General features: G+C 44.1%; 2 protein-coding genes across 3 annotated transcripts in view; one reads left to right on the forward strand and one right to left on the reverse strand.

The window, feature by feature from the left end:
* Nucleotides 1-12,155, reverse strand: part of PPAT (phosphoribosyl pyrophosphate amidotransferase) — a 38,028-nt gene extending 25,873 nt beyond the window's left edge. The window contains exon 1 of the mRNA XM_084760515.1: nt 11,885-12,155. Coding sequence (XP_084616641.1) covers nt 11,885-12,012 — 128 coding nt within the window. The 5' untranslated portion in view covers nt 12,013-12,155. The remainder of the gene's footprint in view (nt 1-11,884) is intronic.
* A 133-nt stretch (nt 12,156-12,288) lies between these two features.
* On the forward strand, nt 12,289-26,650 carry PAICS (phosphoribosylaminoimidazole carboxylase and phosphoribosylaminoimidazolesuccinocarboxamide synthase). 2 transcript variants are annotated; one of them, XM_084760521.1, is made up of 9 exons: nt 12,289-12,430; nt 12,712-12,778; nt 18,360-18,557; nt 20,547-20,725; nt 22,117-22,410; nt 23,196-23,279; nt 24,037-24,217; nt 25,591-25,749; nt 25,966-26,650. In XM_084760521.1, exons 2-9 carry the CDS (start codon nt 12,763-12,765, stop codon nt 26,130-26,132), a joined length of 1,278 nt encoding a protein of 425 aa, XP_084616647.1. In that variant the 5' UTR covers nt 12,289-12,430; nt 12,712-12,762; the 3' UTR covers nt 26,133-26,650. The 2 variants fall into 2 exon arrangements, with proteins under 2 accessions (XP_084616647.1, XP_084616646.1); XM_084760520.1 differs by lacking the exon at nt 12,289-12,430 and having other exon boundaries at nt 12,562-12,778.
* Nucleotides 26,651-27,467: the final 817 nt, after the last annotated feature.

A 27,467-nucleotide genomic window follows, 5' to 3' on the forward strand; every position in this document is an offset into this window, starting at 1 on the left:
TGGTTCAGGACTCATGTCATTTTTTACACAGTATAATTACTACGCATGAGAACTGCAGGGTGCGGCGGTACACGTGTTTATTCCCAACACTCAGGAGGCAGAGGCAGGTGGGTGGTCTGGGTTTGAGGCCAAGCTAGTTAACAAAGCAAGTTCCAGGCCAGCTAAGGCTATATATAGGGGGACCCTGTCTCAAAGGACAGACAGGGAATAAACTATAAATCTTAGTGGCCCTACAGGACTCCAGAGTGCAGCCCATCATTTGAGGTCGTTTGATGGTGCCACAATCGAAATTCATGTTGGTCTCCCTGTGTAGATATGACCGTAACAAGCTGTGTCTGAGGCAGCTCTTCTCATGCCCTTTCTTATACATACCATTGACAGGCAAATAGCTATGCAGAATGTGACACAGATTTAATTCTACAGCATACCCGAACCTGAAGACATTATGCTAAATGAAATAAGAGATAAATCATTTCTCAATGCTGCATACATGAATAATGACATTGGTGAAAACACAGCATAGAACAGAGGTAAGAAGAATATGGAATCCCCCTTTAGTGGATACAGATATTTCAATCTGAGACGATTAAAAATTCTGGAGACAGAGTGGACATGGCTGTGCCGCAGTGTGGATGTCCTAATGCCACCAGCTGCAGATATGCGGTTGAATAATATTGTTTTATGGACATACTATTTTTTCATTCATTGGTCGATGGATTATTTGAGTTGTTTCTGTTTTGGATTTTATGAGTAGTGTTGCCATGGTAAAAGCGTTTGCCTCCAGCGTGGAAAAACACCAAATGTAAAATAACTATTTTCACTGCCTCACTGGCTTATTATTATAGATAACTTTCTAGTTTACAAAGAAGTATTATAGATGTGGTGGTGCACGCCTTTAATTCCAGCTCTTGGGAAGCAAAGGTGGGTGAATCTCTGCGAGTTTTGGGTCTAGCCTAGTCTACATAGCAAACTGAAGGACACCCAGGGTTACATAGACAGACTTTGTCTCAAAAAATTATTAAAATCAATTTTATGAGCACCTATATTGTTCAAGATACACAGTGTACTGTAAAAGTAATTTTCTTCTTCTGGCTCAATTGTTGTCTGGGAGGCTTACTGCCTCCTTCTGCTAACCTGGGCCTAGGTCTGGAAGCTTCTAGCCTCCATACAATCTAATGTAGGCCTAGAATATTTTCAGCCTTTGAGACTTACTGCTTAATAAGTTGACCCTTACTTATTCTTTCTGAACTCTGGCTCGCTGGTTCAACTCAGTTGCTCTGGCTCAAAAACTCTTCTTCCAGTTGACTTATTTAATCTGGCTTCTCTCTCGGTCCAAAACTGCTCTGCTTGGCCTCAAACTAGCCCAGCAATCTGCTCTGATCTTCTGGCTTCTCATTTTCTGGCTCATTCCATCTTCACCTGAGTCCTCTCTGCAACCCATCTCTCTATTACTGTCCTGCTAACACTGCCTCCTCTCTCTGTAAAACTGCCTCGTAAGTAGCTTCCCTTCCCTCTCTCTTCTCCTGAGAGTTGGAGGCAGTCTATTCTGTCAAATCTTCTCCGATTTGGCACCTTCTGCCACTCAATTAGACATCACTTTCAAACATGGCTGCTGCCACCACACCTGGACCTAAGCTTTTCTTTATCTGACGCTTGCTCTATACCAGGCTGACCTTGAACTCAGATCTGTTTGCCTCTGTCTCCTGGATTAAAGGCGTGTTTGTTTTCCAGCTGGATCACACAGAACTAGAAGATCTTCGAATGCGATCTCTTGCCAGCCAGAGCAGCCATGTTCTGAATTAACATTCCTCTACAGTGCACTATTTTTAAAATAGCGTCCCAAGTATAGGACAGTGTAGCTAAGATTAACGGGTACTATCAGAGACTGCTACACTTCTGTTCAGAATGCCAACACAGGAGTAGTAAGTGAGCTTCATCTAGGGTGTGAACAACCGACTTACAAACATTTCATATGTGCACTAGCACACCAGATAGCCCCTTAACATGTATCAGGCTTAGGACTAGCAGTTCCTGAAAATATTTATGGTTGAAAAATCTGTCTAGTCAAACCCTTCTGGGTAAATACAGACTACTGTTTCAACATGAAAACTGCAGAAGCCACTAACGTGGTCTCCTTTCTTCCTATGAACTGCATTATGGAGCAGTCTTAGTTAGGATGAAGCTCGCATAAGAATGTTCTTAGACACTCAACAAGACTTGCTCTGAAAACACCATGCCAGCCCCAAGTTCAGCACACACGGCCTGTGGTTGAAAGTAGCAAACGTTCGTAGCCTCAAGGTTATATCCTAAAGGACAGAATGTTCGCACAACCTTCAATTGCAAGAACAAATTTAAGCTGCCACTCTGTTTTCTTTTTGTTTGTTTTTTCCTTTTTTTTTTTTTTGTTGTTTGTTTTTATTTTCCAGACAGGGTTTCTCTGTGTAGCCCTGACTAGCCTGGAACTCACTCTGTAGTAGATCAGGCTGGCCTCAAACTCACAGAGATATGCCTGCCTCTGCCTCCCGAGTGCTCGGCCTATAAAGGCGTGTGCCACTACCACCTGGCTTGCTACTCTGTTTTCTACCAGAAGAAATTACCATGAATTTACTAAATACCCCTAGAAGATGTGGGCCCCCAGCACTCCAAAGTCTCACCAGGTCAGAGGCGAAGTGGCTAGATCTTAAGTGTTCTTTTGATATATATATATATATATATATATATATATATATATATATATATATATATATATATATATATGCCTTCTTAAGTCGTTGGGAGCTATATCTCTAGTGGATGTTACCTCTTTTTTATTATACCTAAAATGATATGAAATATAATAGGAAAGGAAGAAAAAATGTCTATTTCTAACCGAAAGAAATAGCTTTCTATATTTACAAAAATCCAGTAAAATCCTGATTGCAACCAGCTATATCAGGGGGCTGTCTGCCTTATTTTTAGATTGAAATGGAGGTATGAAAAAAATGGACTCTCCTCTAACTGAGATTATTCTAATTCTCAATGACAACAAGAGTTACTAACTTATCTGAGTAGCTGAAAGAGTCCTGTAATCACATTCCCTTAGAAGGTGCTGAAAGCTGTAACAGCAATGATTCGGGAGCTGGAAAACACTGGTCTGAAAGCGATGGCAGAGCCCTGATTCATAGATGGTCTGATGAAAACATTAAGCAAAGGCTTGAAGAGGCCGCAAGAAACAAGAGAGTACTTGAGGAAACTGCCAGAAGAATGGTCCAGTTTGGGATAGACAGGGACTGGAAACTATGTCGCACCAAATATAAAAAAATCTAAATTTGATACAGAGTTTTACAAAAGAAAAATGACAGCCCTCCGAGGAAACTGAGATTTTATGAAGAAACTGACTACATCCTTTAATAAGCAGGGCTCCTGGAACTGCCGAACGCAAACATGGTGAGCTCGGCAATGATTTGAAAAAAGAACTCTAAGGACTTTCCTCCATGTAGTTAAGTAATGTAGAAAAATCTAAATAAAATCCATACACCACTACTATTTATTCAACTGACTATAATTATTAGTAGAAAAGCACAGTTTTAATTTCAATTTCTTTCTCAGCCCTGACCAAAATACTTTACTTTTTCTAATCATTTAAATATGCTTAGTTTGATATACTTGAAAACTAACATATACCACAAGGTGTCACAGACTGACTTTATGTTTGCTTTAGAACAATCTGAAGGTTGTTCTGAAAGCCAAGGAACTGGGATGATCCGAGCCTGAGAAATACCAAGGGCTTTTTTTCCCCCTGAGAAAACTTTTGTTGCTTTTTCCTGATAACAGAGATATTTAGCCCCATCCCTGACAAGTTAGACTAAATACATTGCTTATGAACTATTCAAGAGTCAAAAATGCTGGGAAATTAGTTCACAGCTCATTAAAAGAAAGAGGAACTCTCAAAGTAACTGGACACATTCTCAGTCAGGTAACTGTGCAATAACCGCACCCCTTTAAATTGCACTTAACTATGAAAGGGAAAGGGCCCCACAAATTAATAAGCTATAAAGCTTGGTTTTCTCCAAAGGTAGGTAATAATGGGTACACTCTCTTAATAAGTATGAAGATAAGTCAAACTCTGAAGCCTTTTTAGAGTCATGCAAATTAAAACCCTGAAAGGAACCAGCGATTCAGATGTTAACAACTTATTTCCCTGTAACGGCAGTACTGAGGGAAGACTGCAGGAGGATGGAGGTCAACCTGGGGCACATAATAGAGTTCCAGGCCAGCCTGGGATAGAGTGAGATCCTGTCTCAAAAAGCAAAATGCGAGCCAACCGGACACTAGGAAAGGCAGTTTGATGCAATATAGAAAATCCAAATACGCAGATATCCAAGTTCTTTATATAAAAGGGCACAATATTTGCATATAAGCCACATATACCCCCTTGAATATTTTAAATGAAATAGTCACACTGTATTGTTTAAAGGGCAATGACAAGAAAAAGACTTTTTTATTGTTTAGTACAGATAGTTTAAAAAAAAAAAAAGTACTTCCCGTATTTATGGGTTGAAACCATGGATACAGAATACCGTAGACAGATGGCTGCCTATATACAGGAATCTGCACAGGGCTGAAGACCAGGAAAGTGGAGTTCTAGTCGCTCTCTGCTCCTTCCTAGATAGCGCACTCACATGACCGTCACCCAGATCAGTATATAGCATATTGCTAGGCCAGTACTCAGGAGGCTAAGGCAGTCGGATCACAAGTTCAAGGCCAGCCTGGGCTACACAGCAAAAGCATGTAAAACAACAACAATAAAACAAAGAACACTAGACCCCCTACAAACCTGCTAGCTTTTAACTCCATCCCATAAAGACCATCGCTAATCAATCTATCATAGATTAGTTTAAGATTTGTTTTTTTTTTCTTCCTTAGTGTGAACTAACTGTCAAGTTTTTCTCATTGCAGCAGTGTTTCTGAGACCCATCCCTAATTGTGCATGCATTAAGAATTTTTCTTAGTGTTGCTCTGGGACGGTCTACTGCATGAGTATGCCTTCCATCACTCTCCCGCTCCACTGCACTGTAATATTCCAGTCTCTTTCCAGACGGAGGCCAGTATGAGTAACTGCACATCTGTCAACGAATGCACCTCTACTGAGTGCATGCCCAAGTGTGGGATAGTCACAGCACATACTTATATCCAGGGACTAGTCTAAACAGTTTACATATAAGAGTTTGTCTCCTACAGTTATGAGGTAGGTATGATCATGCGGCCAATTTAAAAATGTGGAAACTGGGGTCTGGAGAAGCCTGCACTTCTGAACTGGTGAGTTATACACTTCTGTGAAGGCAGAAGCCACATCTGCCCTGTGTTTCCCTATTCATCAAGATGCCTTATTTTATTTTTTATTATTTATTTATTTATTTACTTATTTATTTATTTATTATATATACAGTGCTGTGCCTTCTTGTACACCTGTAGGCCAGAAGAGGGGATCAGATTATGTAACAGGTGGTTGTGAACTACCATGTGGTTGCTGGGAATTGAACTCAGGACCTTTGGAAGAGAAGGCAGCGCTCTTAACCACTAAGCCATCTCTCCAGCCCAAGGTGCCTTATATATACACAGCAGGAGCTCAACACAGTACAGCCCTGTGCTGCTTGGCAACATTTTGTAGGACGTGGGTGGTATATACTAGAGTGACCCTGTACAATTACAAAGGAGCTGAAAACGATCACTCAGTGAGATTCACCACAAAGCACCATGGGACAAAACCTCCTTACACATTCGGTCATGTTGGTGAAAAGCAAGCCAAAGCCACAGGGCCAGTCATTTGAAAGCACAGCACAATCACGGGCCGAGCATAGAACACCCAGTCATGATAATGGTGGTAGCGTCACTGGTGTCTGTGTTGGCTAGACTGTCCTTTTCCTCATTCTTTTAGTGCACTGCTATTTATAAAAAAGCTCCCGTGACGTTAAACAGCTGCACTGCGTTACCCTGGCAGCAGCCTCCTACACCTAATGTTTACCAAGTCTCCCAATTGAGTCCAGATACCTTGCTGAGCTGTACTGAACGGAGCTTGTACACTAAGAGCTATGATGTGCGTGGCAACATAATGGCCTAATGCTCCATTTCTTGGAAGACACAGCCCTGTGCTTAAGCGACATATAACAGTATCAGAGAGTAGACAAAACTCAAGCGAGGTGAAAAATCTTAAATTACCACGTTTTGTTTATTTATAAAATGTAGAGCTGAAGAGTTGTCCCACCTTTAACCTCCAGTGAACACGTCACGGAAATGAGACTGCTGCTGGCTGAAGAGCATAAAAGCATCATTCGGAACCAACACTTGGGAGTCGCCCGAGAGATGACATGACAGATCTGGAAGTTGTAAGGACCGCCCAAGACTGAGCTGGTGCTTCGCCTTCATGGTTCACACCACCAGCCTTGATTTGGCACCCCAGAAAAGCTCTCTAGTAACCTCCTCCTGTGTTCCTCAACACACTTCACGAAGAGGGCTGCAAGTACCGCCCAGGGAGGCTGTCTGAAGGTGCCTCTCCCTCCAGAACGCTTTTCCAGTCATATTATTTACTCTGTGCAGAAACAGTGTCTATGTCTCTCAGGACAACTTCTCCTGAGATCATTACAGACCAGTTTCCTCAAAGCTTAACAGAACTGGAAGATTCTACAGAATGTTTCTTCCAACCAGACCCTCACCTCCATCAGGTAAATTTCACAGATGTTTAGAAGTATAAAGTGTCTGTTAGCTGTTGGAATAATTCCTGTTCTGGGGACATAGTGACTCACTGACAGAGGGAGGACATCCTCATATCCCAAGTTAACAAAACTCAGCTATTTTCCATTACTACAACCAAATACAACTGCTAGGTATTTTCTATTTGGGGGTGGTGGTGGGGGTGGTGGTTTTCCTTTGGTTTTCTGAGACAGGGTTTCTCTATGTAGCCCTGGCTGTCCTGAATTCCCTCTGCAGACCAATCTGATTGTCTGCCTCTACCTCCCAAGTGCTGGGATTAAATGCCTGAACAACCCCTGCTGGGCCTAGGTACTTTGTTTCTTTTCTTTTCTTTTCTTTTTCTTTTTTTGGAGGGTGAGGAGACAGGGTGTCAAGACAGGGTTTCTTTGTGTAGCCCTGGCTGTTCTGGAACTCTGTAGACCCAGCTGGCCTCGAATTCAGAGATCCACCTGCCTCTGCCTCTCAAGTGCTGGGAGGTCCCATAAGTTCAGCTTTTGGTGAGGACCTCAATGTGGGTGACTTCATGGTAAAGGTCAAGTATAAGAGGGACCAGGGAAGAGAAGAAAAGCATAGTTGGACAGACTGCCGAAAAAACTCAAGGGCCAGGCTTACTCTTTTATGACAATTTACTCTCAGAGAACTTACTCAGTCAGACCACAGTTAATCCACAATGCCTAACCAATCTCTTTCCTGTAAAGTCTGTCTCTTAAAAGATACAGACTGGTACAGTATTGCCACTGAGGACCACATCCCACACACACCTTTGGAGAACAAACCATACCCCCACTACACAAAGAACCTTTGTTTTGTTTTGTTTTTCGAGACAGGGTTTCTCTGTGGCCTTGGCTGTCCTGGACTCCCACTGTAGACCAGGCTGTTCTCGAACTCACAGGGATCCACCTGCCTCTGCCTACCGATTAAAGGTGTGCACCACTATTCCCGGCTACACAAAGAACCTTTAAGCAGCTGGTTCATAGGATGTGTCTAGTAATTCCTTTTATGAAACTGTATACAAGTCCAGACCATTCTCCTCTTCGTAAGATGTGACAATGATTTAGAGACTAAAGTGACCCACAGAGACATATGCTTTGTTCAGAACTCTGCAAACTACTAGACCTGATATTTTCAAACCTGTAAAAGAAACATGGCTGCTTCCTTCTACAAACTAACTTTACCTCCATTGTTTGGGATTAAAGGCACGCCTAGACCTAAACTTTTCTTTACCTGATAGTTGCTCTATACCAGGCTGGCCTTGAACTCAGATCTGCTTGCATTCCAGCTGGATCACGCAGACCTAGAAGATCTTTGGGTGCGATCTCCTGCCAGAGCAGCCATGTTCTGAATTAACATTCCCCTACACAAATCCACACAGTATCTGGTGGCTATATGAATCTAATGTGAGCACATCTTCATGAGAGAAGTAAAAATGGAGGCTTCTACAATAAACTAATCCCCCTCCCCCTTTCTGGTATTTCGGGACAGGACTCCTCTGTGTAGCCCTCGCTGTCCTGGTACTTGTTCTGTAGACCAGACTGGCCTGGAACTCAGAGACCTTCCTGCCTCTGCCTCCCAAGTGTTGGGACTAACAGTTTGCCACCCGGCTCTGAACTACGTCTTTTATGGCGAAGCTGTCTATTACTCTACTACATGTTTGCTTGGCATCCCCTCTCTAGGTTTCAGGTTTTAATGCTCCCATGTTCAGTGCCATCGGCACTCATCTGTTCCTGGGCTGGGTGTGTAACTCAGTAGCACAGTCTGTGCTCAGCTAGTGTGCAACCCCTGTACACTCCTGAGCACAGTATCCCTCAAAAAATGTGTTCTTAATTTCCTTTGGCCCTGACCTACTGTGTCAGGGTAGCAAGCAATTATATCTTCTAAACATAAGGGTGTTCCACTGATTTTTCTTTTCCCCAATTAAAGTCAGTTTCACCAAATGGTAAGGATGTTGCTCTAAGTTAAACTTTTGCCTTGCCTAGGACTTGTACCGAGAGCTAGGTAATGCCAAGCTTATTCACGAAAAATCCTAAATCTGTTTTCTAGCATGCTTGTCCCCCCCAGAAACTAGCTCATCGCTGCCACTCAAAAGAAAAAAAAAAGAAACAGCACAGTCCTATTTTCAACACTAGTCCCCTAACAAAGGTTTGCTTGGTTTAGTTAAATAGCCATCCTGCTAAAGCCATTCCTCCCTCCCTCTTTGGTAGACAACTCTTGCTGTGTTTGACAGTACTGAAATTATACACCCCACTATATAGTACAGGCCATTGATAGACCTAATACATCTTATCTTTATTGGTCTTATACTATCTAACTACATCGTTATCTCATATAAAAGCAACTATAGGAGCCGGGCGGTGGTGGCGCACGCCTTTAATCCCAGGACTCGGGAGGCAGAGGTAGGTGGATCAATGTGAGTTCGAGGCCAGCCTGGTCTACAAAGCGAGTCCAGGACAGCCAGGGCTACACAGAGAAACCCTGTCTCGAAAAACCAAAAAATAAAAATAAAAAATAAAAGCAACTATAGGAAACATAGTAACACAGGAGCATGGAACTAGAAATTGAGATGTATATTTATTTATTTGTTTATTCAGACAGGATCTCACTGTAGCTCTGGTTGGCCCGGGACTTGCTATGTGGTCTCAAACTCAAGAGATCAGTTTGTCTCTGCCTCTCTAGTGCTGCAGATTCCAGGCATGGGCCACCACAGCTGGCAAGCTGTAGTTAATTTTAAAAGAAAAATACACCATATAGTCCCCTACACGAAGTTCCCACCCCCAAGGTCCAAACAATTTTTTTTTAAAGCTTCTTTTTCTTCCAGTGCACATTTAAAGAAAAAGACAAACGAGGAATAAGGAGAACTTTCTGAGTAACTGACCAAAATGTAAACAGTTAAGAAAAAGATGGAGTCGGCCGGGCGTGGTGGCGCATGCCTTTAATCCCAGCACTTGGGAGGCAAAGGCAGGTGGATCGCTGTGAGTTCGAGGCCAGCCTGGTCTACAAAGCGAGTCCAGGACAGCCAAGGTTAACACAGAGAGACCCTGTCTCAAAAAACCAAAAAAAGAAAAAGAAAAAGAAAAAGATGGAGTCACTTTCATCTGTTCTCTAAATTTCTCTAGATCCATTCCCACTGCTCTTAAAGGAATAATCAAAATAACATCTGAAAGTACTATAGACCACTGCTTATCAGAATCACATTTAAATTTCTTGTTTGGGTTATATACATAATCTTTTGAATATCCCCCTTTCCTTTGTATTAAGGATTGAACCTTGGGCTACCACCAAGCTAGGCAAGTGTCCTGCACATTCCCAGCTCTTAACAATTTTTAAAGCTTAATATAATTACATCATTTTCCCTTCCCTTCCTCCTACAAATCCCCCCACATACCCTTCCTTTCTCATTATTTGTTGTTACATAGGTGTGTATTTCTAAGTACGTAATTCCAACCTGCTCAACTTGTAAATGTTTAAAATGAGAACTCTATTACAGGTCAAGCCATAATTACACAAGATAGACTTACTCCAGTTAAAATTTGTGTGTGTGTTGATTCACCCCAGATGCTTTTCTGTTTGGTTGGTTGGTTGGTTGGTTTTGGTTTTTCTGGAACTCTCTTTGTAGACCAGACTGGCCTCGGAACTCAGAGATCAGCCAGCCTCTGCAGGGACTAAAGGCATACACCACCACACCCAGCTCTGACCCCAGATGCTTTTTTAATAAACAAGGTGTATACAGAATATGAAACTCAAATTCAAAGATCGAGAACTCTGTAAAAAGGCTACCTCTAAGTTAGGTTTGGTGAGGGAAAGGTAACCATTAGGTATTTATGTTGTTGTTGTTGTTGTTGTTGTTGTTGTTGTTTTAAGAGAAACAGGGTTTCTCTGTGTAGCCTTGCCTGTCTTGGACTTGCTTTGTAGACCAGGCTGGCCTGGAACTCACAGCGATCCATCTGCCTCTGCCTTCGAAGTGCTGGGATTAAAGGAGTGCACCACCATGCCCGGATAGGGATGCCTTTTTTACATGTGGCACCCACATTGCTGATAAGCTCTGTTCTAGAAGCTGTTGCTACTGTATTATCTTACGAAACTTTGTGATAGTTTCGGGAGACCTGCAAAACCCTAGCTTGTACTGTACTGTTTCCTTCAGCAGATTTAGACTAACTGCCAGTTAAGTCAAGCGGTAAGAAACAGAAGGATTATGGAAGCAGGGGATTTTTTTACCTCAAAAAAAAAAAAAAAATCAAAAACCTACAGTCTCTCAGTTTTCCCAAGTAAATGTGTATCTTGACATCAAACACTACTCCTGTCAGCCGGCACTTGGAAGGCAGAAGCAAGCAGAACTCTGTGAGTTCAAGGCCAGCCTGGTGAGTCCAGGTCAGCAAAGACTATATAGAGAAACCCTGTCTCGAAAAACCAAACCAAACAACAACAACAAAAAACCCCACTACTTCTCCCCTTTAAAAAAGGGTGTTAGATACTGACTCTTACTGTTTTCATTTATTACTAAAAGTTCACTCTCTGACTTAAGTTAATGTATCTGATCTCTACTACTGCTATGGCTCACTCTGAATACGAACTAGTCCTGTTTCCCTGGGTCTGACCACTAGATTCCCCATGATCCCATAGCTATAACTACTTTCAAACTCAAGAGCCCCAAACCTGTAACTGCTATGCAGGCTGACAAGCTGCTCAATAGCTCTGCCCTTCCTTGCAAACAAAGCTCCCGCAAGCCGAAAGCCAGGCGCAAAACCACTTCAAGTGTCGCAGGACCTTCAAGAGCCGCCGCCACCCTACAGAAGCTTACCTCAAAAAAACAGCTCTAGGTTCAAGGAGAACGGAACAATTCCTTCCCAGCCTGGCTAGTGTAAGTCAACTCCTGCCTAACAAACCCGCGGGAGAGGTGCACATTCTTGCAGTTAACCAGTAAGGAACATTAGGGAGGAATGCTAGGTTAATATCTAGGCGGGCAAGGTGTACCCCACCCCCAATTGGTCTATGCCCTGCGCAGGTTCTGGTCCTGATTCGTGATATCCACCCTCCAGGTCCAGAGCAAGCCTTCTTAGTCTTGCGGTCTCCATAGCCCGTGAGAGCTTGGACGCGGCTCATCACGCGGAGCTGTGCAGATACTTGCCTCTCCACCCCCACTCCTCATCCTGTTGCTTACCGGTGCTGCAGCCCCACGAGTCCCAGAGTGATCACATGCGGCACATCTAGCTGCGTGGGCCACTCTCCAGAAGCGATGCACCCGAACACGCCACACTCCTCACGGATCCCCAACTCCTCCAGTTCCATGGCGCCGCCGAAAAGCACGTGTTGGGACCTGCGGCCGCGGCGTGGTCCAAGCACCAACCAGCTGTCCGCTCCGCTATAGTACGCCTCAGAAGCTGAGCGACACACTGCCTCCTCCTTCGCCGCGGGTTAGATCCTCGCTACTGCGCGTGCCTCCAGAGGGGGCGTGACCAGCTCGGCCTCCAGCCCCCGCCAATCAGCTAGGGCAAGGGGCGGGGGCGGAGCTACGATGTCAAGGGGGTGGGGTTAGTCCGCGGGAGAGGTCGGGAAAGCTAGTCGCCCTGCACGTGGAAGTCTTCCTCACTTTCCCGCTCTCAAGTCGTAGGCGAAGAGAGTAGCGCAGCTAATCGTGTTTATCCCTCGGGAGATTTGAGTCGTGCGGGCTCCTGTTCGCACGCCTTCCCCCGGCCGTCAGGACTTGGTACGCTCCGGGAAGGGGCAGCAGCCTGCGCGCCAATTTTTCACTGCCGGGGGCGGGGCCTCCCGGAAGAGGGTGACGCGTCACCGCGCCTGCGCGGCAGGAAGCCTTGATGGGGAGGGGGGAAGGAGGGGAGGAGGAGGAGGAAGGGGAGGGGGACGGAGGGGGGAGGGACTCGAATCCAGTGCCCAGAGCAGCCAGATCCGCTGTCGCCTGGGGCGTGTCTGTAACTAGTACCTCCCTTCCCCGCCCCCTGACCCTCGGTGATCTCGCTTGTTTTCTAGAAGGCCGCCTCTCTTTCCCGCGCGGTGTGCACTTCCAACCAGCCTAGGATAATGGCGACAGCTGAGGGTGAGTAACCAGCTTTCGTAGGGTCACCCAACCCTAGAGAGCTAGCATGCTTGGCGCGGACACGCTCAGCCCCGGGGTCGGATTGCAATCCTCCTGGCGTGGTGCCCGGCCCGCTTCTCCGCGACTGCTTCTGAAGCCCGGAGCCCGCACACGTGGTCCAAGCGCAGGGAGACGTGCGTTGGGACACGAAGCACCCGGGGCCTCCCCAGATACCCAGAAATGGCCCGAGACAGGAGTAAAGCAGGAGAGTGGAAAGATACTCCGGAGGAGAAAAGGCCAGGAACTACAGAAGTTCCTGGAAACTTTGTGATAAGTAGATATACACAATCAAGAAAGGCGAGCAGAATTTTTATTGTCTATTCTGATAAGACTAGTATGTCAATCATTTCTTTTGCTGAAAAGTTAGGAATTTAATTCTGTAAAAGTAGGTCCAGACTTTTAGTTTTGGTCGAGTGCTGATTTGGGATTACGGTTGTGTGCTAGTAACGATCGGTAATAGCAATAACTAGTAGTCTTTGATGCCGTGACAACTTTGGAGAGCGCCAAAATTGAAGGCAAACGGTTTCCTTGTCATGATTTATTTGATAGATTTGCAGTTAAGATAAACTTTTGTCCCTGCATGGTAAGAGCCTCGGGAAAAATAGTTTGTGCCTTTTATATTAATAAAACACTGGCCCTGGACCACAACACAAGTCTCTAGATTAATAATGAAGTAAATTGTGTCGACACCCTAGCACACTTTTCCTGCCTATGGAAAGCAAAAGAAAACACCCCTGACATTTTGGTTATATAGCTCCATAAAACTGGTGCTTGGTGCCAGAATTTTTCTGAGATCAGGGTACCTATACTTTTTGGGTTTTCTTTCTTTTCTTTTTCTACTTTTTGGTTTTTTGAGACAGAGTGTCTGTAGCCTTTGTTATCCTGGACTCACTTTGTACCAAGCACTGGGATTAAATCAGACATGCACCACCTTGCCTGGCTCTGTACTTCTAAACTGGTAAACTCTAGAATTTTCCCTCTTTGCTCCATCTGTTTTTTTTTTTTCCCTCCATTTATATGTGAGTGTTTGGTACATTTGGGTCTGGAATGTACCCATCCTAGACCAGGATGTCTGATTACCTGGAACTGGAGTTAGAGGACTTAAGATGGGGCTTTTATGCTTCCTGAGAAGCCGTTTTTCAGGCTTAAAATTCAGTCCATGAAACAATCTCAAACCTCGTCAGTCTGTTAATTTCTAGGGTTGAGCTTGGTATGTGTGTGCTGTTGAAACATGGTCTCTCTGGGTAGCCTAGGCTAGCCTGGAACTCCCAGTACTTGCTGACATTAAAGGCATGCTCGGCTTGCTTATTAATCTCTAACATTGTCATACTTTACGTATATGCTTCCCTTATATTTTCTTTTCAGTTCGTTTTTGAGATTATAATTACATTTCTTCCTTTCCGCCCTCCCGTAGACACTTTGCCCACTCACCTTGAAATTCATGGCCTCTTTCTATTTACTGTTAATGCGTGCATATATGTATGCATGTGTGTATATATCTGTACATTCCTAAGAACAACCTACATGGCCTTATAACGTTATTTGTACCTCTGTCTTCAGGGCTGACCATTTGGCACATGGCAACCAACTGGTGTTGGGGAAGACCACCTTTCCTGACTCCAGATTTCCTCAGTTGCCTATACCTCTTTTTCTCCATCCACTTTGGCATGTCCGTTGGTGCCTTCCTTGCTCAGCTCACATTTGAACAGTAAACTCCCTGTTTCTCTGGCTTTTGCAATCTTTCCAGCCCCTCTTCCACAGCGTTCTCTGAGCCTTAGATACAGGAGTGTTTCATAGATGTATGAATTGGGACTGGGCTCCAAGCCTCCTATATTTTTTGTACTCATTTAAAGTCACAGAGGCTAGGTGATGAATAATCAATGTAAAATTTAGAATGGTAGGTGGAAACGTTTAGTTTGCCTGCTTAATTTCGTCTTAGCCTCGTCTGTTTGAGATTTGGACCAAACTCACTGTGTAGCAGAAGCTGGACTTGAACATTTGCTTCTCCCCCAGCTGGGATCACAGGTGCATGGCTTTATTTTAGTCTGTTTAAATTTTTATATTTTTTTAAAGGGCTGTTAATTGTGGGGGAGGGGGAGCTTCTGGGTGTTGCCTGCCTATACTTGTGTGTACCACATGTGACATGTGCCCCTGGTGCTGACAAGGGTCAGAAGACGGAGACCAGATCTAGACTTTAGAGTGGTTGTGAGCCACTATGTAGATGTTGGAAACTGAACCTGGATCCTCTGCAAAACAGTAAATGTTCTTAATTGCTGAGCCATCTCTCTTTTACTGTGTATCTGTGTGCATATGTGCACGTATGCACAGATGCTCATGGAGACCAGGCCCTGCCTTGGAGCTGGAATACAGTTGAATGTGAGCTGCCATACAGTGTGGCTCTGGGAACTGACTTTGGGTCTTATAGGCAAGAGCAGTTTCATCTTTCCAAGTCAAGTCTTTTGGGGTTTTTTTTGTTTGTTTGTTTGTTTTGTTTTGTTTTTTGTTTTTCTTCCTTTTTGGTTTTTCAAGACAGGATTTCTCTGTGTAGCCTTGGCTGTCCTGGACTCACTTTGTAGACCAGCCTGGCCTTGAACTCACAGCGATCCACCTGCATCTGCCTCCCAAGTGCTGGGATTAAAGGCATGTGCCACCACCACCCGGCTTAAATACAAGACTTGACTAAAACTCTAATGTCTTTCAAATCAAATCTATCTTGAGTCTGTCCGCTGTTCTTTCTTTAGTACTTAGCTGCCCTGTGGTTGTCTGGTCAACTCTACATGGCGGATGAGGCAAGGTGAGGGAGGAGTGAACTAAATAGAAGGCACCAGTGTGTCAGGCCTAGCATGGAGGTTTTCAGAGGGACTGGGAATTGGACTTGAAATACAAATAACTTAAAAGTTCTAGAAGGGAAACAGAGGAATAAGTTTAGAGCTCAAACTGGAGCTCTCACCTTTGGGGTTTTTTTAAACCTTGTTAATTCTTCTGGACATTAGGTTAGACCGATGGTGATTCCCCCTGTAAATCAGAGGCAACTATTAGCCAAATTACTCATCACTAGGGCCAACCCAGAATCAAAGTTAGCATAGTTGGGGGGAAAAGAAAAATTACACCTATTTAGTGCTAACTAGGGTTGTGATCTCAGATACCCAAAGGCCAGTAGCTTTGAATGGTGTATTAAGTTTTTACAAAATGCCCTGTTTTTTGTTTTTGTTTTTGTTTTACCATTTTAAACCATAAGAAAGCTTGATAAACACGTCAGTGCTACCAGAAGTTAGGTTTTCTCATAATAAGAAAATTATCTCTCTGGGTAGTTTGGGCCAAAGAGTCAGTTTATTGTGTAAGTAGGGGGTTGTAAAAATAACATTCCAGAAACAGATTGTTCCAGTGCAGAGGTTGGCGTACATGGTTGTGGCCAATTACACCCCCACCCCACCCCACTCCCGTAGTCCATCACAAGTAAAATGTGGTCCACCGGGACTGCCTCCTGCATCTGTTCTAAGTACACTGGACCAGTGATAGGCCATTGATTTTCTTCTTGGACACTTGGTTTCCTGTGCCAGCTGCTGGTGTGACCTGAGCAACTCTTCAGGTTTGTTCTGTGTTTTGGTTTGGTTTTTTCCATATAGGGTCTCCTGATGTGACTGCCTGTTCTAGAACTATGTGGAACAGGCTGACCTCCCAGCTAACTGTTATTTGCTGTTCGTTCTACCTGCTTGGCTGCTGTTTCACCACTACCAATCTGCATGTCACTAAGCACTAAGTGCTTAGCCGTGCTGGCCTGCTCTACGCTTGTGCAACTTGGTCTTGCCTCTTTAAATTGCCCCTTGTTAAATTTTGGTCATTTTTTCAGTTCTCCATCCAGCTTTTACTTTGTTCTAGACTCCTCTGGCGAAAGGTGGCCCAACTGTGAATACAGGATCCCATAGTCTCTACTTTGTATTCTTTTTATTAGGACTTGTTATTTATTGCCAGCTTCCTTCAAGGCGTAGGTCCCTTGAGGGCAGAAACTACATGTCACTTGCTGTGCCTGGCGCACACGCTGGAGAAGTCCTTGGATCTGTGTGTTCTGGGAACACGAGCAGCTCCCTGCGCCTTTAAACTTCGCTTACTTTTGATTTTCGTGTAAATCATTCTAGTGTAGAAGTGCAGTGTTCCCTAGGTCTTGTGACTAACATAAAAATTGGGTGCTTTTGTCTGGTCTGGTGATCCACATCTTTAATCACAGTGGAAGGCAGATTAATCTTTGAGTTTCACGTTAGCCTGGTCTAGAAAGGGCATTCCAGGCTAGCCGGGCCTATGGAGTTAAGACCCTGTCTCGGGGGGGGGGGGGGGGGGGGGAGGAAAAAAAAATGCTTTTGTACTGTGCTCACTTCTTCCATTACGTCCTCAGTAAAGAGGGCACTGATGGCCAAGGATTGAGCAAGCAGGCTAATGGAAATGTACACAGAGGTGAGCCTCCTGTTGCCCCCATGCCTAGTGGGGGTGTGACCACCTTCAGACTTTAACATCATAAAAATTTCTTGGGTTGGGGTTTGGTTTTGTTTGTTTTTCCTTTTGTATTAGACTTTCAACCTAGACCTTGAAAGTATTAGGCTATGACCTGACAACACCCCCACAGCCCAACCTTCACTGAGCTATGATCCCCGTCACTGCCTCTATTGTTCTGAATTTTCCCATTAGTATACTAGGGGGGGGGGGGGAGCATTTTTCTCCTGTAAGTTAGTTTAAGTAATGTATTATAGTTGTGTTACAAAATAATACTGGTACAGTTACATTAATTTTAGTTGTTTCCACTCAAAGACAAGCTGATAGTAGAGAAAGCATGGTGTTGCTATCAGAAGATTTGGAACATTTATAGCTCTGCATATGCAGAGCTCAACTTTTGTGAGCCTTGGGGTTTTGGGGGGGGTTTTTTTCCACTTTTTGATTCCTTGTGAGTTTCACATTTTGCACCCAGTCCTGTTCATCTTCCTGTCCCCTCATATCTGCTCTTCACCCTCAATCTCCCCCAAAATAAAAGCACAAACAACAACAAAAAACAAAGCAAAAAAAAATCTCATGGAAGCTGTAGTATGTCACTGTATCCACAGTATGTCCCTCTGTTCACACATCTTCATTTGCGTTGAAATGTGTCTGGCCTGAGATCTCTGGCTTCTGTGATACCATCAGTACTGTGTCCTACCCTGTATAGAGGATCCTTTAGCCCTGGGTCAGCCAGTAACCACCACCGCCCTTCCCACCGCCCCGCCACCTCATGGCCCTCCCCAGTGCTGCAGCTGACTAGGGGCAAGGTCAGTTTACTTGCTATCATGACTCTCCCAGCTGCCTGCGGGGGTGGAGGGCACCCCACCCAGGCCACCTCCAAACACAAAATTACGTGATGATATATGTGAAAAATACCTTAGGGTATAAAGTTCTCTACAAATGGTTTTTATTAACTTTTACTGATATTAATCACTGTTTATGCAGTGATTCAACATTTTAGCTGATTCTTCAATATTTGGGACAGTTCTTGGAATCTGATATAATTCTATCTCCACAGTACTGAACATCGGGAAAAAACTCTATGAGGGTAAAACAAAAGAAGTCTATGAGTTGTTAGATAATCCAGGAAGAGTGCTCCTGCAGTCCAAGGACCAGATTACTGCAGGAAATGCCGCTAGAAAGAATCACCTGGAAGGCAAAGCTGCCATCTCCAATAAGACCACCAGCTGCGTTTTTCAGTTGTTGCAGGAGGCCGGTGAGTGCTTCCCTTTGTGTCTTTCATATTGCTTGTTTTCACGGGGAGAAATTATTTGGAGCAAGAACATATTATACTTCTGGTGTGTTTCATCACATCAAAAGCAGGTAGCCGGCTCTTAAGTCTGGGAGGTGGCTGTGTTAAGGGTCTCTAGAACAGTTCACCATTTGGGAAGTGGTGGTGGTCTAGTTCATAAAACCCCTGAGCTGGGGATAGCCCAGGGATTACAGTACTTGCTTAGCATGCACAGAGCCTGAGTTGAATTCAGTCTCCATTATTACCCACTGTCTTAGTTACTTTGCTGTTAGTGCGACCAAGGCAAACAGGCAAGGCGCCAGAGCAGTAGCTGAGAGCTTACACTGCAAGCAGGAGGCAGAGAGCTAACTGGGAACAACTTGGGCTTTTGAAACATCAAAGCCTGTGCCGAGGACAGACTCTCTCCAACAAGGCCACATCTCTCAAGGAGTTTCACCAACTAGGAACCAAGTGCTCAAACCACCACCTCCCACAGAGAAAAGAGTTTTAGAGAAAGTAACCAACAGCTTGCTACAATCTTTATCAGTCCCGGGAGTCATCAGTGTAACTTCCAAAGAGGCCTTCCTGGTGTTGGCAGCCCTAAATAATAACCTGAAGGAAGGGGAGCTAGGGTTTTTTTTTATAATATTTTATTTTACATATTTTACAATAAATTTTACTTTTATAATAGACATTACTTTTTTTGTTTGTTTGTTTGTTTGTTTTTCGAAACAGGGTCTCTCTGTGTAGCCTTGGCTGTCCTGGACTCACTTTGTAGACCAGGCTGGCCTCGAACTCACAGTGATTCGCCTGCCTCTGCCTCCCAAGTGCTGGGATTAAAGGCATGCGCCACCACGCCCGGCTGATAGACATTACTTTTATTTGGGTCATGAGGTTTTGTTGTTTTCCAGCCTGTTTTATGTATATGTGCTAAAGTGTATGCAGCTGCACCACAATGTGTGTATGAACCCTCTGGTGTCAGAGCATCCAGTCCCTTGCAATTACTTACAGGTGGTTGTAAACCACACCCAGCTCCTCTGCTCTTAGTAAATAGTCTTAACTATATCCACCTGTCCAGCCCTAAGTATGATATAGTCAAACTACTATCAAAAAGGTTGTTCGTTTCCAAGGTCACCACATAAAATTGTTTCCGTTCCAAACAGCTCTCAGGCTTAGCTTTTCAGTAACAGTCAAAGAGAATGGAAGAATGCATATTTCCTGTGCTATTGGCTGGAGTAACTGCAGTATTCCTGATACTACCTGATGGATGCCTTTTCTTTTAATGCTTAAATAATCTTTGGAAAAGGCATCTTCTAAATCTTGGGCTGTTCTGATTGATAAGTAAATCAGTCTATAAGGATTAATATAATAATGAACTGTAGAAATGAGAATTCTGTACTCAGGTTAGCTTTGGGTGTAATTTAATGCCTCTTGGATGGTTTACGTGCCTTCTACAAAGGTATACCGTCAGTAGTGGGGAGATTTGCCATGTGATGTTAAAATGAAACTGTCTGATATTTAGATAAAATAACAGAAAAACATCCTGTTTACCTTTTACGAGTTTTGTTTCTTAATTACGTATGCCTGTATACGGGTGTGTACATTTGAGCACATGCCATAGCAGGCCAGAAACACTGGATCCCCTGGAGTTGCTGTGTGCTGGCAGATGAACTCTGGTCCTAGGACAGCAGTAAGCGCTCTTGGCCTCTGAGCCATCTCTAATCACACAATGACATTCAGTTTTGACAGGTGTTTTGAGTTGGCTAAGCAGGCAAAGCCCTTGCGGGGCAGGTCTTACCTTCTGGGTTCAACCCCAGAAACTCCGGAAAGAGGGACGAGCCAGCTCTGGACGGCACTAGGTCTGCATCGGAGCGGGTGGAGAGGGAGAAGGGCGAGGATTCGTTCTTTAGGTGCTGCCTCTACCTTTAGAGAAAAATTGATTGCTTTCCCCCCTCTTTTATCATCAATGTGTAGGTATCAAAACTGCTTTTACCAGGCAATATGGGGACACTGCTTTCATTGCGCCCCAATGTGAGATGATTCCAATTGAATGGGTCTGCCGAAGAATCGCAACTGGATCTTTTCTCAAAAGAAACCCTGGGGTACAGGAGGGGTATAAGTTTTACCCACCAAAAGTTGAGATGTTCTTCAAGGTAATTGCTTTAAAAGGCATCTGATATTGCATGTGTCATACAGAAATTTATGTCAATAATATATACTTACATTAGCAATGGTAAGTCGGGTTTGGGGAATCTGTGAAAATATGTTTTTTGACAAGGTTGATTAATAAAAATAAATTGAAATGAATGGAAATCAAGAAGAAAGTTAACATTTTAGAAATATTTAGCTGCACGTTGGCCTGGTGGTGCGCATTTGTCTTCCTGCCCAGTGACTGAGGAGTGAAGAGATGGAGAGGCGGCTCAGCAGTCAGGAGTCCTGGCCGCTCCTCTAAAGGACCACGGGGGTCCCACACTCACGTGGTGGCTCATAACTGTCCAGCTCCAAGAATCTCACAGTGTCTTCTGGCCTGCAGGTGCACACATGCAGGCAAACACCCACACTTCCTTATAAATAACATTTACAGGAGAGAAGGGGCACGGAAGGGTTACTATTTCAAGGCCACCCTGCACGTTTTTATATAATCGGGGAGAGGGGAGGATTTTTGTTTTTGTTATGAGACAGGTTTCTCTGTGTAGCCCAGGCTGCCCTCATACTCAAGCTCTGCTTACCAAGTGCTAGGATTTTACAGATTTAATTATGATGAATAACAGTTACACAGTTAACTGCCTAAAAATGCAGTATTGGCATTGTTTTCAAACTAGATGTACATAGTGCGCACCCATGCAGGTGAAGCATTCACACACAAAGCCTGCTTTACAGGAGAAGACAAATTGGAATGAAGTATTTCATTAACTAGAGTGAGTTGCTTGTCTAAATAACTTAAAAGACTTATTAAAAATAAACAGACTAGGGCCTGGATAGAGGGCTCCCCAGTTAAGAGCGCTTGCTCGGGGTTCACTTCTCAGCTCCCACATGACTACTCACAGCTGCCTGTAATGCCAGGCCCACGGTATACACTTCCCTCTTCTGCCTCCATGGAACCAGGTGCACACATAGTGCACAAATGGCCTGCGTACAGGCAAAACACATAGGCCTAAAAAGAAAAGTGATGATTTTTTTTTCCTGTTTTAGTTTTTTGAGACAAGGTTTCTCTGTGTATCCTTGCCTGTCCTAGACTCACTTTGTAGACCAGGCTGGCCTCGAACTCACAGTGATCCTCCTGCCTCTGCCTCCCAAATGCTGGGATTAAGGGCATGGGCCACCACACCTAGCTAATGATTTTTTTAAGTGGTCTGATTAGGGCTAGAGTGGCTGCTCAGCGTTGCTGCTTTTCCAAAGACCTAGAATTCGGTCTCATCTTCACATATGCAGTGCACATGGTCACAAGGACACAAATTACGGTAATTTTTAAGTCGACTTGGTAATTACTTGAATCATAGGGTGTTCTGGGAGAAAATTAACTATATTGCTATTTCATTCTCAGGATGATGCCAATAATGACCCTCAGTGGTCTGAGGAGCAACTCATTGCCGCAAAGTTTTGCTTTGCTGGGCTTGTTATAGGCCAGACTGAAGTTGACATCATGAGTCATGCCACACAAGCTATTTTTGAAATCCTGGAGCGATCCTGGCTGCCCCAGAACTGTACGCTGGTTGATATGAAGATTGAATTTGGTGTAGATGTAACCACCAAAGAGATTGTTCTTGCCGACGTTATCGATAATGATTCCTGGAGACTCTGGCCAGCGGGAGATCGGAGCCAGCAGAAAGACAAACAGGTATGCCGTGCTTTGAGCTTGTTACCCTGTGAGGCCGAGCTGTGGCAGAGGTGAGGGGGGCGAGGATAGTAGTCTGGGTCACTGGTAAATGTTTACTTTTAAAAATCCTGTCTCAGCCAGGCGTGGTGGTGCACTTGGGAGGCAGAGGCAGGCTGATCACTGAGTTCACGGCCAGCCTGGTCTACAAAGTGAGTCTAGGACAGCCAAGGCTACACAGAGAGACCCTGTCTTGGGGGGTGGGGGGGCAGGGGGGGAGAATCCTGTCTCTACTGGAGATAGAGCACAGTAGCAGGGCACTTGCTTAGCATGCACAAGGCCCTGGATTCGGCCTTCAGTACCAAAACAGCTAAAGTAAGCAACAACATCTCATTTGGTGGTAAGCAATGCTTTTAGTCTGTAAAGCACATTTTTGTATTTAGCATCTTCAGGTTCTGAAACTGTAAAGGAACAAGTGCCCTTGTTTAATAAGTATCTTTACAACATCAAGACTAAGAGACAGATAGGGCCATGTCAGGCTTTATTTCTCCTAACAAAGGCAAAGGCAAGGTCCTGTCTATACACATTTCAGTTCTTAAGTCAGTTGTAATTGCTACTGAAGAAAGCATTTGACCTTAAAGGAAAGCTAACTGAAAGCTACTGACTGAACTTTTTCATTGAAAAAAACATCTGTATATCTAGGTGCATTTTCACATACAAACTTGTCATAATCTCTACTTGAAGAAAGGAAGCAGGTGTTTTAAGGTAGCAGGAGAAAGTTATCTTCTAAACTTTGTTTTATTTCCTAGTCTTACCGTGACCTCAAAGAAGTAACTCCAGAAGGACTCCAGATGGTAAAGAAAAACTTTGAGTGGGTTGCGGACCGAGTGCAGGTAATTCTTTAGCAAACCTGTAATAATGTTTATATATATATATATGTATGTATATATATATATATATATGTATATATATATATATATATAATAAACCGTTGTTCCAAAATAAAATGTGAGAGACGTTTTGCATCTTTTTTCGGTGACTTTGAAGGGAAGGAACACCTTGAGGACGTTCCCAGCCAGGCTTCCGTACAGATAGGCCAGACCTCTCCACAGCTCTGATAACCCTAGCGTTCCCAGAGTCTGGCGTGGAGACCTGGACTCCTGTTTCTGTGTCGCTTTAATTCTTACGGCGTTGCTGCTATGAAGCCACCGAGAGCTGGATGGGATTCGTCGTGAATCATAAGCGCTTCTTAGAAGACTGTTTTCAACTAATGTATATTTAGAGTTCAAAGCAGCCAACTTACATTGATAACCTCATTTGGTTGATTATACGATGAAGGCTCAACAGAATGTGCTGGAACCTGCCTTGGAAGACTCCTTACTGTTCCCTGACTGTTAAGAGGCTTGTTACCTTCATAACATAATTTGTCTGATGATAAGTCTTAGCTGTAGGCAGCTAAGGTGATATACACCTACGGTCCTATCACCCAGAAGGCAGTAGGATTGCAAGCCTGAGCTATATAACCAGTCCCTATCTCAATTTAAAGTATGTGCTCAGCAACCCCAAACACACAACAATAGAGGAAACAGACTCTGTTACATTGAGTATTTACCCATTTTGTCTTTTTCATATTTCTCTTTTCTTTTCCAGTTGCTTCTGAAGTCGGACAGCCAGTGCAGGGTTGTAGTACTGATGGGTTCAACTTCTGACCTTGGTCACTGTGAGAAAATTAAGAAGGCTTGTGGAAATTTTGGGATTCCATGTGAACTTCGAGTGACATCTGCCCATAAAGGACCAGATGAAACTCTGAGGATTAAGGCAGAATATGAAGGTAAACTGAACATTACCAGACAGTTTTGGGCATTTCTGATTTGGGTAAGACATTTTGGAATACATATTTTAATAATAATGATTAAGAACAGTTCCAAGGAAAATCATGTGCATCCTTTATTACACTTATCTCCAGGGATGCTTTCGAAGCCTATGAAAGAACAGGGAAAAGGACTTAAAATACAAATGTGGAGGGGCTGAAGAGCTGCCTCAGCTGGGTCCCCAGCGCCACCTCAGGGTCTCACAGCTGCCTGAAACTCCAGTTCCATTATTGTCTAACAACCTGTGGCCTCTGGCCACCTGCGTGCGTGTGATGCACATAAACTCTTGCAGGCACGCATACTTACAATTTTATATTATATATATCTTTTTAAATGGTCTACACAACCATGTGTGGTTCCAGCCATACGGGAATCTGTCACCCTCTTCTGGCCTCTGAAAGTACAAGCGTGGTGGTGGCGCACGCCTTTTATCCCAGCACTCAGGAGGCAGAGGCCAGCCTGGTCTACAAAGCAAGTCTAGGACAGCCAAGGCTACACAGGGAAGCTCTGTCTCATGGAGAAAAACAAAAACAAAACAGGAGTAGGTGCCATACCTGTAATCCTAACAGTTGGGAGGATAAAACAAGATTTCTGTAAATTTGAGGTGAGTCAGAGTCAGAGTCAGACCCCATGTTGAATACATCAAAATTCTTAGAGATTGAAATGTGTGTATGCTCTTTTGGTATTGGTTTTTGATATTAGAAATGAGTGAGCCTGTAGTCTCAAGTACGCTAAACACTTGAGCTGTGGGTGCTGTGCTGTACTACATGTACCCAGGGGCTGTGTTATTCAGGAAGTATCCACAAAATCTCTAATCATATGAGTCTCCTGGTGGGCACCCTGTTAAGAAGGACTCAACATGAAAGACAGCTGTTCCACTGTTGAGGTTCTTCATTTTGCTCAGCCTAAGCAGCAACAGCAGAAGGAGGCCATGGGCCAGCCATTCCCTTTATACAGTAGATCTCAGAAATGGCCAAACCCAGTCAACCTCGGTCATTGCTTCCTATGCAGTTAGGAGACACGGTGTTGAGCCTCGCATTGTGAATTTGTCTGTAGACCATTATCTCTTGAAGATACTATTTCCATAGCAGACTACCAAAAATTCAAAGTTCTCTTTATATTTATTCTTACTGTGTAAGTGTGGACAGATGCATCTACCGGTTGTAACTGTCAATCCTACCACATGGGTTGCAGAGGTCAACCAAGCAAGTCCTCAGGCTTGGCAGCAATGTCCCCCTTAATCCACCCAACAGTCTCAACCTGCCCTGCATTGTTTGTTCCTCACTGCTGTTATTGTCGACAAAAGGACCTAACTATCTCACAATCTCCCTAGGGGACGGCATACCTACTGTATTTGTCGCAGTGGCGGGCAGGAGCAACGGTCTGGGCCCAGTGCTGTCTGGTAATACCGCATACCCAGTTATCAGCTGTCCTCCCATCACGCCAGACTGGGGTGCTCAGGATGTGTGGTCATCCCTTCGGCTGCCCAGTGGTAAGACCTTGCAAGCTTTTCCTACTGCGTGTATACTCAAAATTTCAAGATGCAATCTCAGTGTCTTTACGCAGTTTCATCTATTATTTTATTACATATTTTAGCCACAGCCTAACATTTTAAATCAGGTTTTTTTAAAAAATGATTTTATATTTATATGCTTAGTATGCATCTCTAAAATAAACCGCTAACTCATTTTTCTATCTTTCCTGATAGGTCTTGGCTGCTCAACTATCCTTTCTCCAGAAGGATCCGCCCAGTTTGCTGCTCAGATATTTGGGTTGAACAACCATTTGGTGTGGGCCAAACTTCGAGCGAGCATCCTGAACACATGGATATCCTTAAAGCAAGCTGACAAGAAAATCAGAGAATCCCATTTGTAAAAAAGCAATTTTGGGGGGAAAAAAAAAAGCAATTTGGTTTTCAGGAGAAAAGTTACATATTCCTAGTTTGGATTAAAAAAAATCAAGCAAAAATGATTTCACATTAGGGAACAAACAGATGGTCCTCTAGATTAACGGGTTGACGTTGTCAGTGGATGTTACTAATGTCTTCTAGCTCTGAATAATGATGTGTCCCTGTAACTTCAGCTCTCCAGAGGCTGAGGCAACAGGATCACGAAGTTCAAGTTCAGCCTGAACTATGTATTGAAAAAAAAATCTTTGTAGTTACTAAAATGGGTATAACCCTGCTAGATGACCTCTCACACTGTGATCATTGTTGGGTAGGTGTGTAATGTGGGGCTGGGGGAATGTCTCTGGTTTAAGAACCAGCTGGGAGCATCTGCGGAGGGCCTGGCTGGTTCCCTATGCACCTGCTGTCAAATACTTCGCACCATGCACACACGTGAGCACACACAAATAATTAAAAATAAAAAAGTACATTAGTACATGAATGTCTAGCTAAGGACTGTATTTGTGCTTTGTTGGGGTTTGTTTTTACAATGGTGAAGAAACCCTGGGGCCTTGCAAATGCTAGGCAAGTAATTACCTCTGAGTTTCACCTTTAACTCTGGTTTGGGTTGGTTTTGTTTTGTTTAAAGAAATTCAGATGGGGTAGAAGAAACACATAAAATGGAAGAGATGGAAAGAGCTTTTTCCTATATTTTATGTATTAGGACAATTCTACATGGGGAAAAAAAAGCAGTCATCTTGCCATTCCAGGAAAAGACTGAGTAAATCCTGCTTAGCCCTTTAGCTGCCATTGGTAGGTGCTGCTATAGGTCCTAAACTTTTATTTTCTGGTAAAACATTTTAGCCACACTTGTAATTATCATCCTGCCGCTGCTTTCAGATTCCAGTTTGTAATCACAGGCGTGGGGACAGGCTGGTGTGTTGCTCTCCTGGGGTGTATCTGGACAATGAATGTAATCACAGGCGTGGGGGCAGGCTGGTGGGTTGCTCTGCTGGCGTGGGGGCAGGCTGGTGGGTTGCTCTGCTGGCGTGGGGGCAGGCTGGTGGGTTGCTCTGCTGGCGTGGGGGCAAGCTGGTGGGTTGCTCTGCTGGCGTGGGGGCAGGCTGGTGGGTTGCTCTGCTGGGGTGTTTCTGGACAATGGGCCAGATTCACTTCTGTAGGTGCAGATATTACTAGAAAATCCAAGTTTGTGTTTCATGAGGCTTAGCTGTAGATTCTATCACATGCGTGTGTTAGGGAAGCAGGCCTCACATTCACCTCTGCTGGCTCCTGCACCTTGGGGACCTTCAGTAGTCTTGAACATG

Source organism: Acomys minous (assembly GCF_964271855.1).
Source record: "Acomys minous genome assembly, chromosome: 15".
Taxonomy (NCBI): Eukaryota; Metazoa; Chordata; class Mammalia; order Rodentia; family Muridae; genus Acomys; species Acomys minous.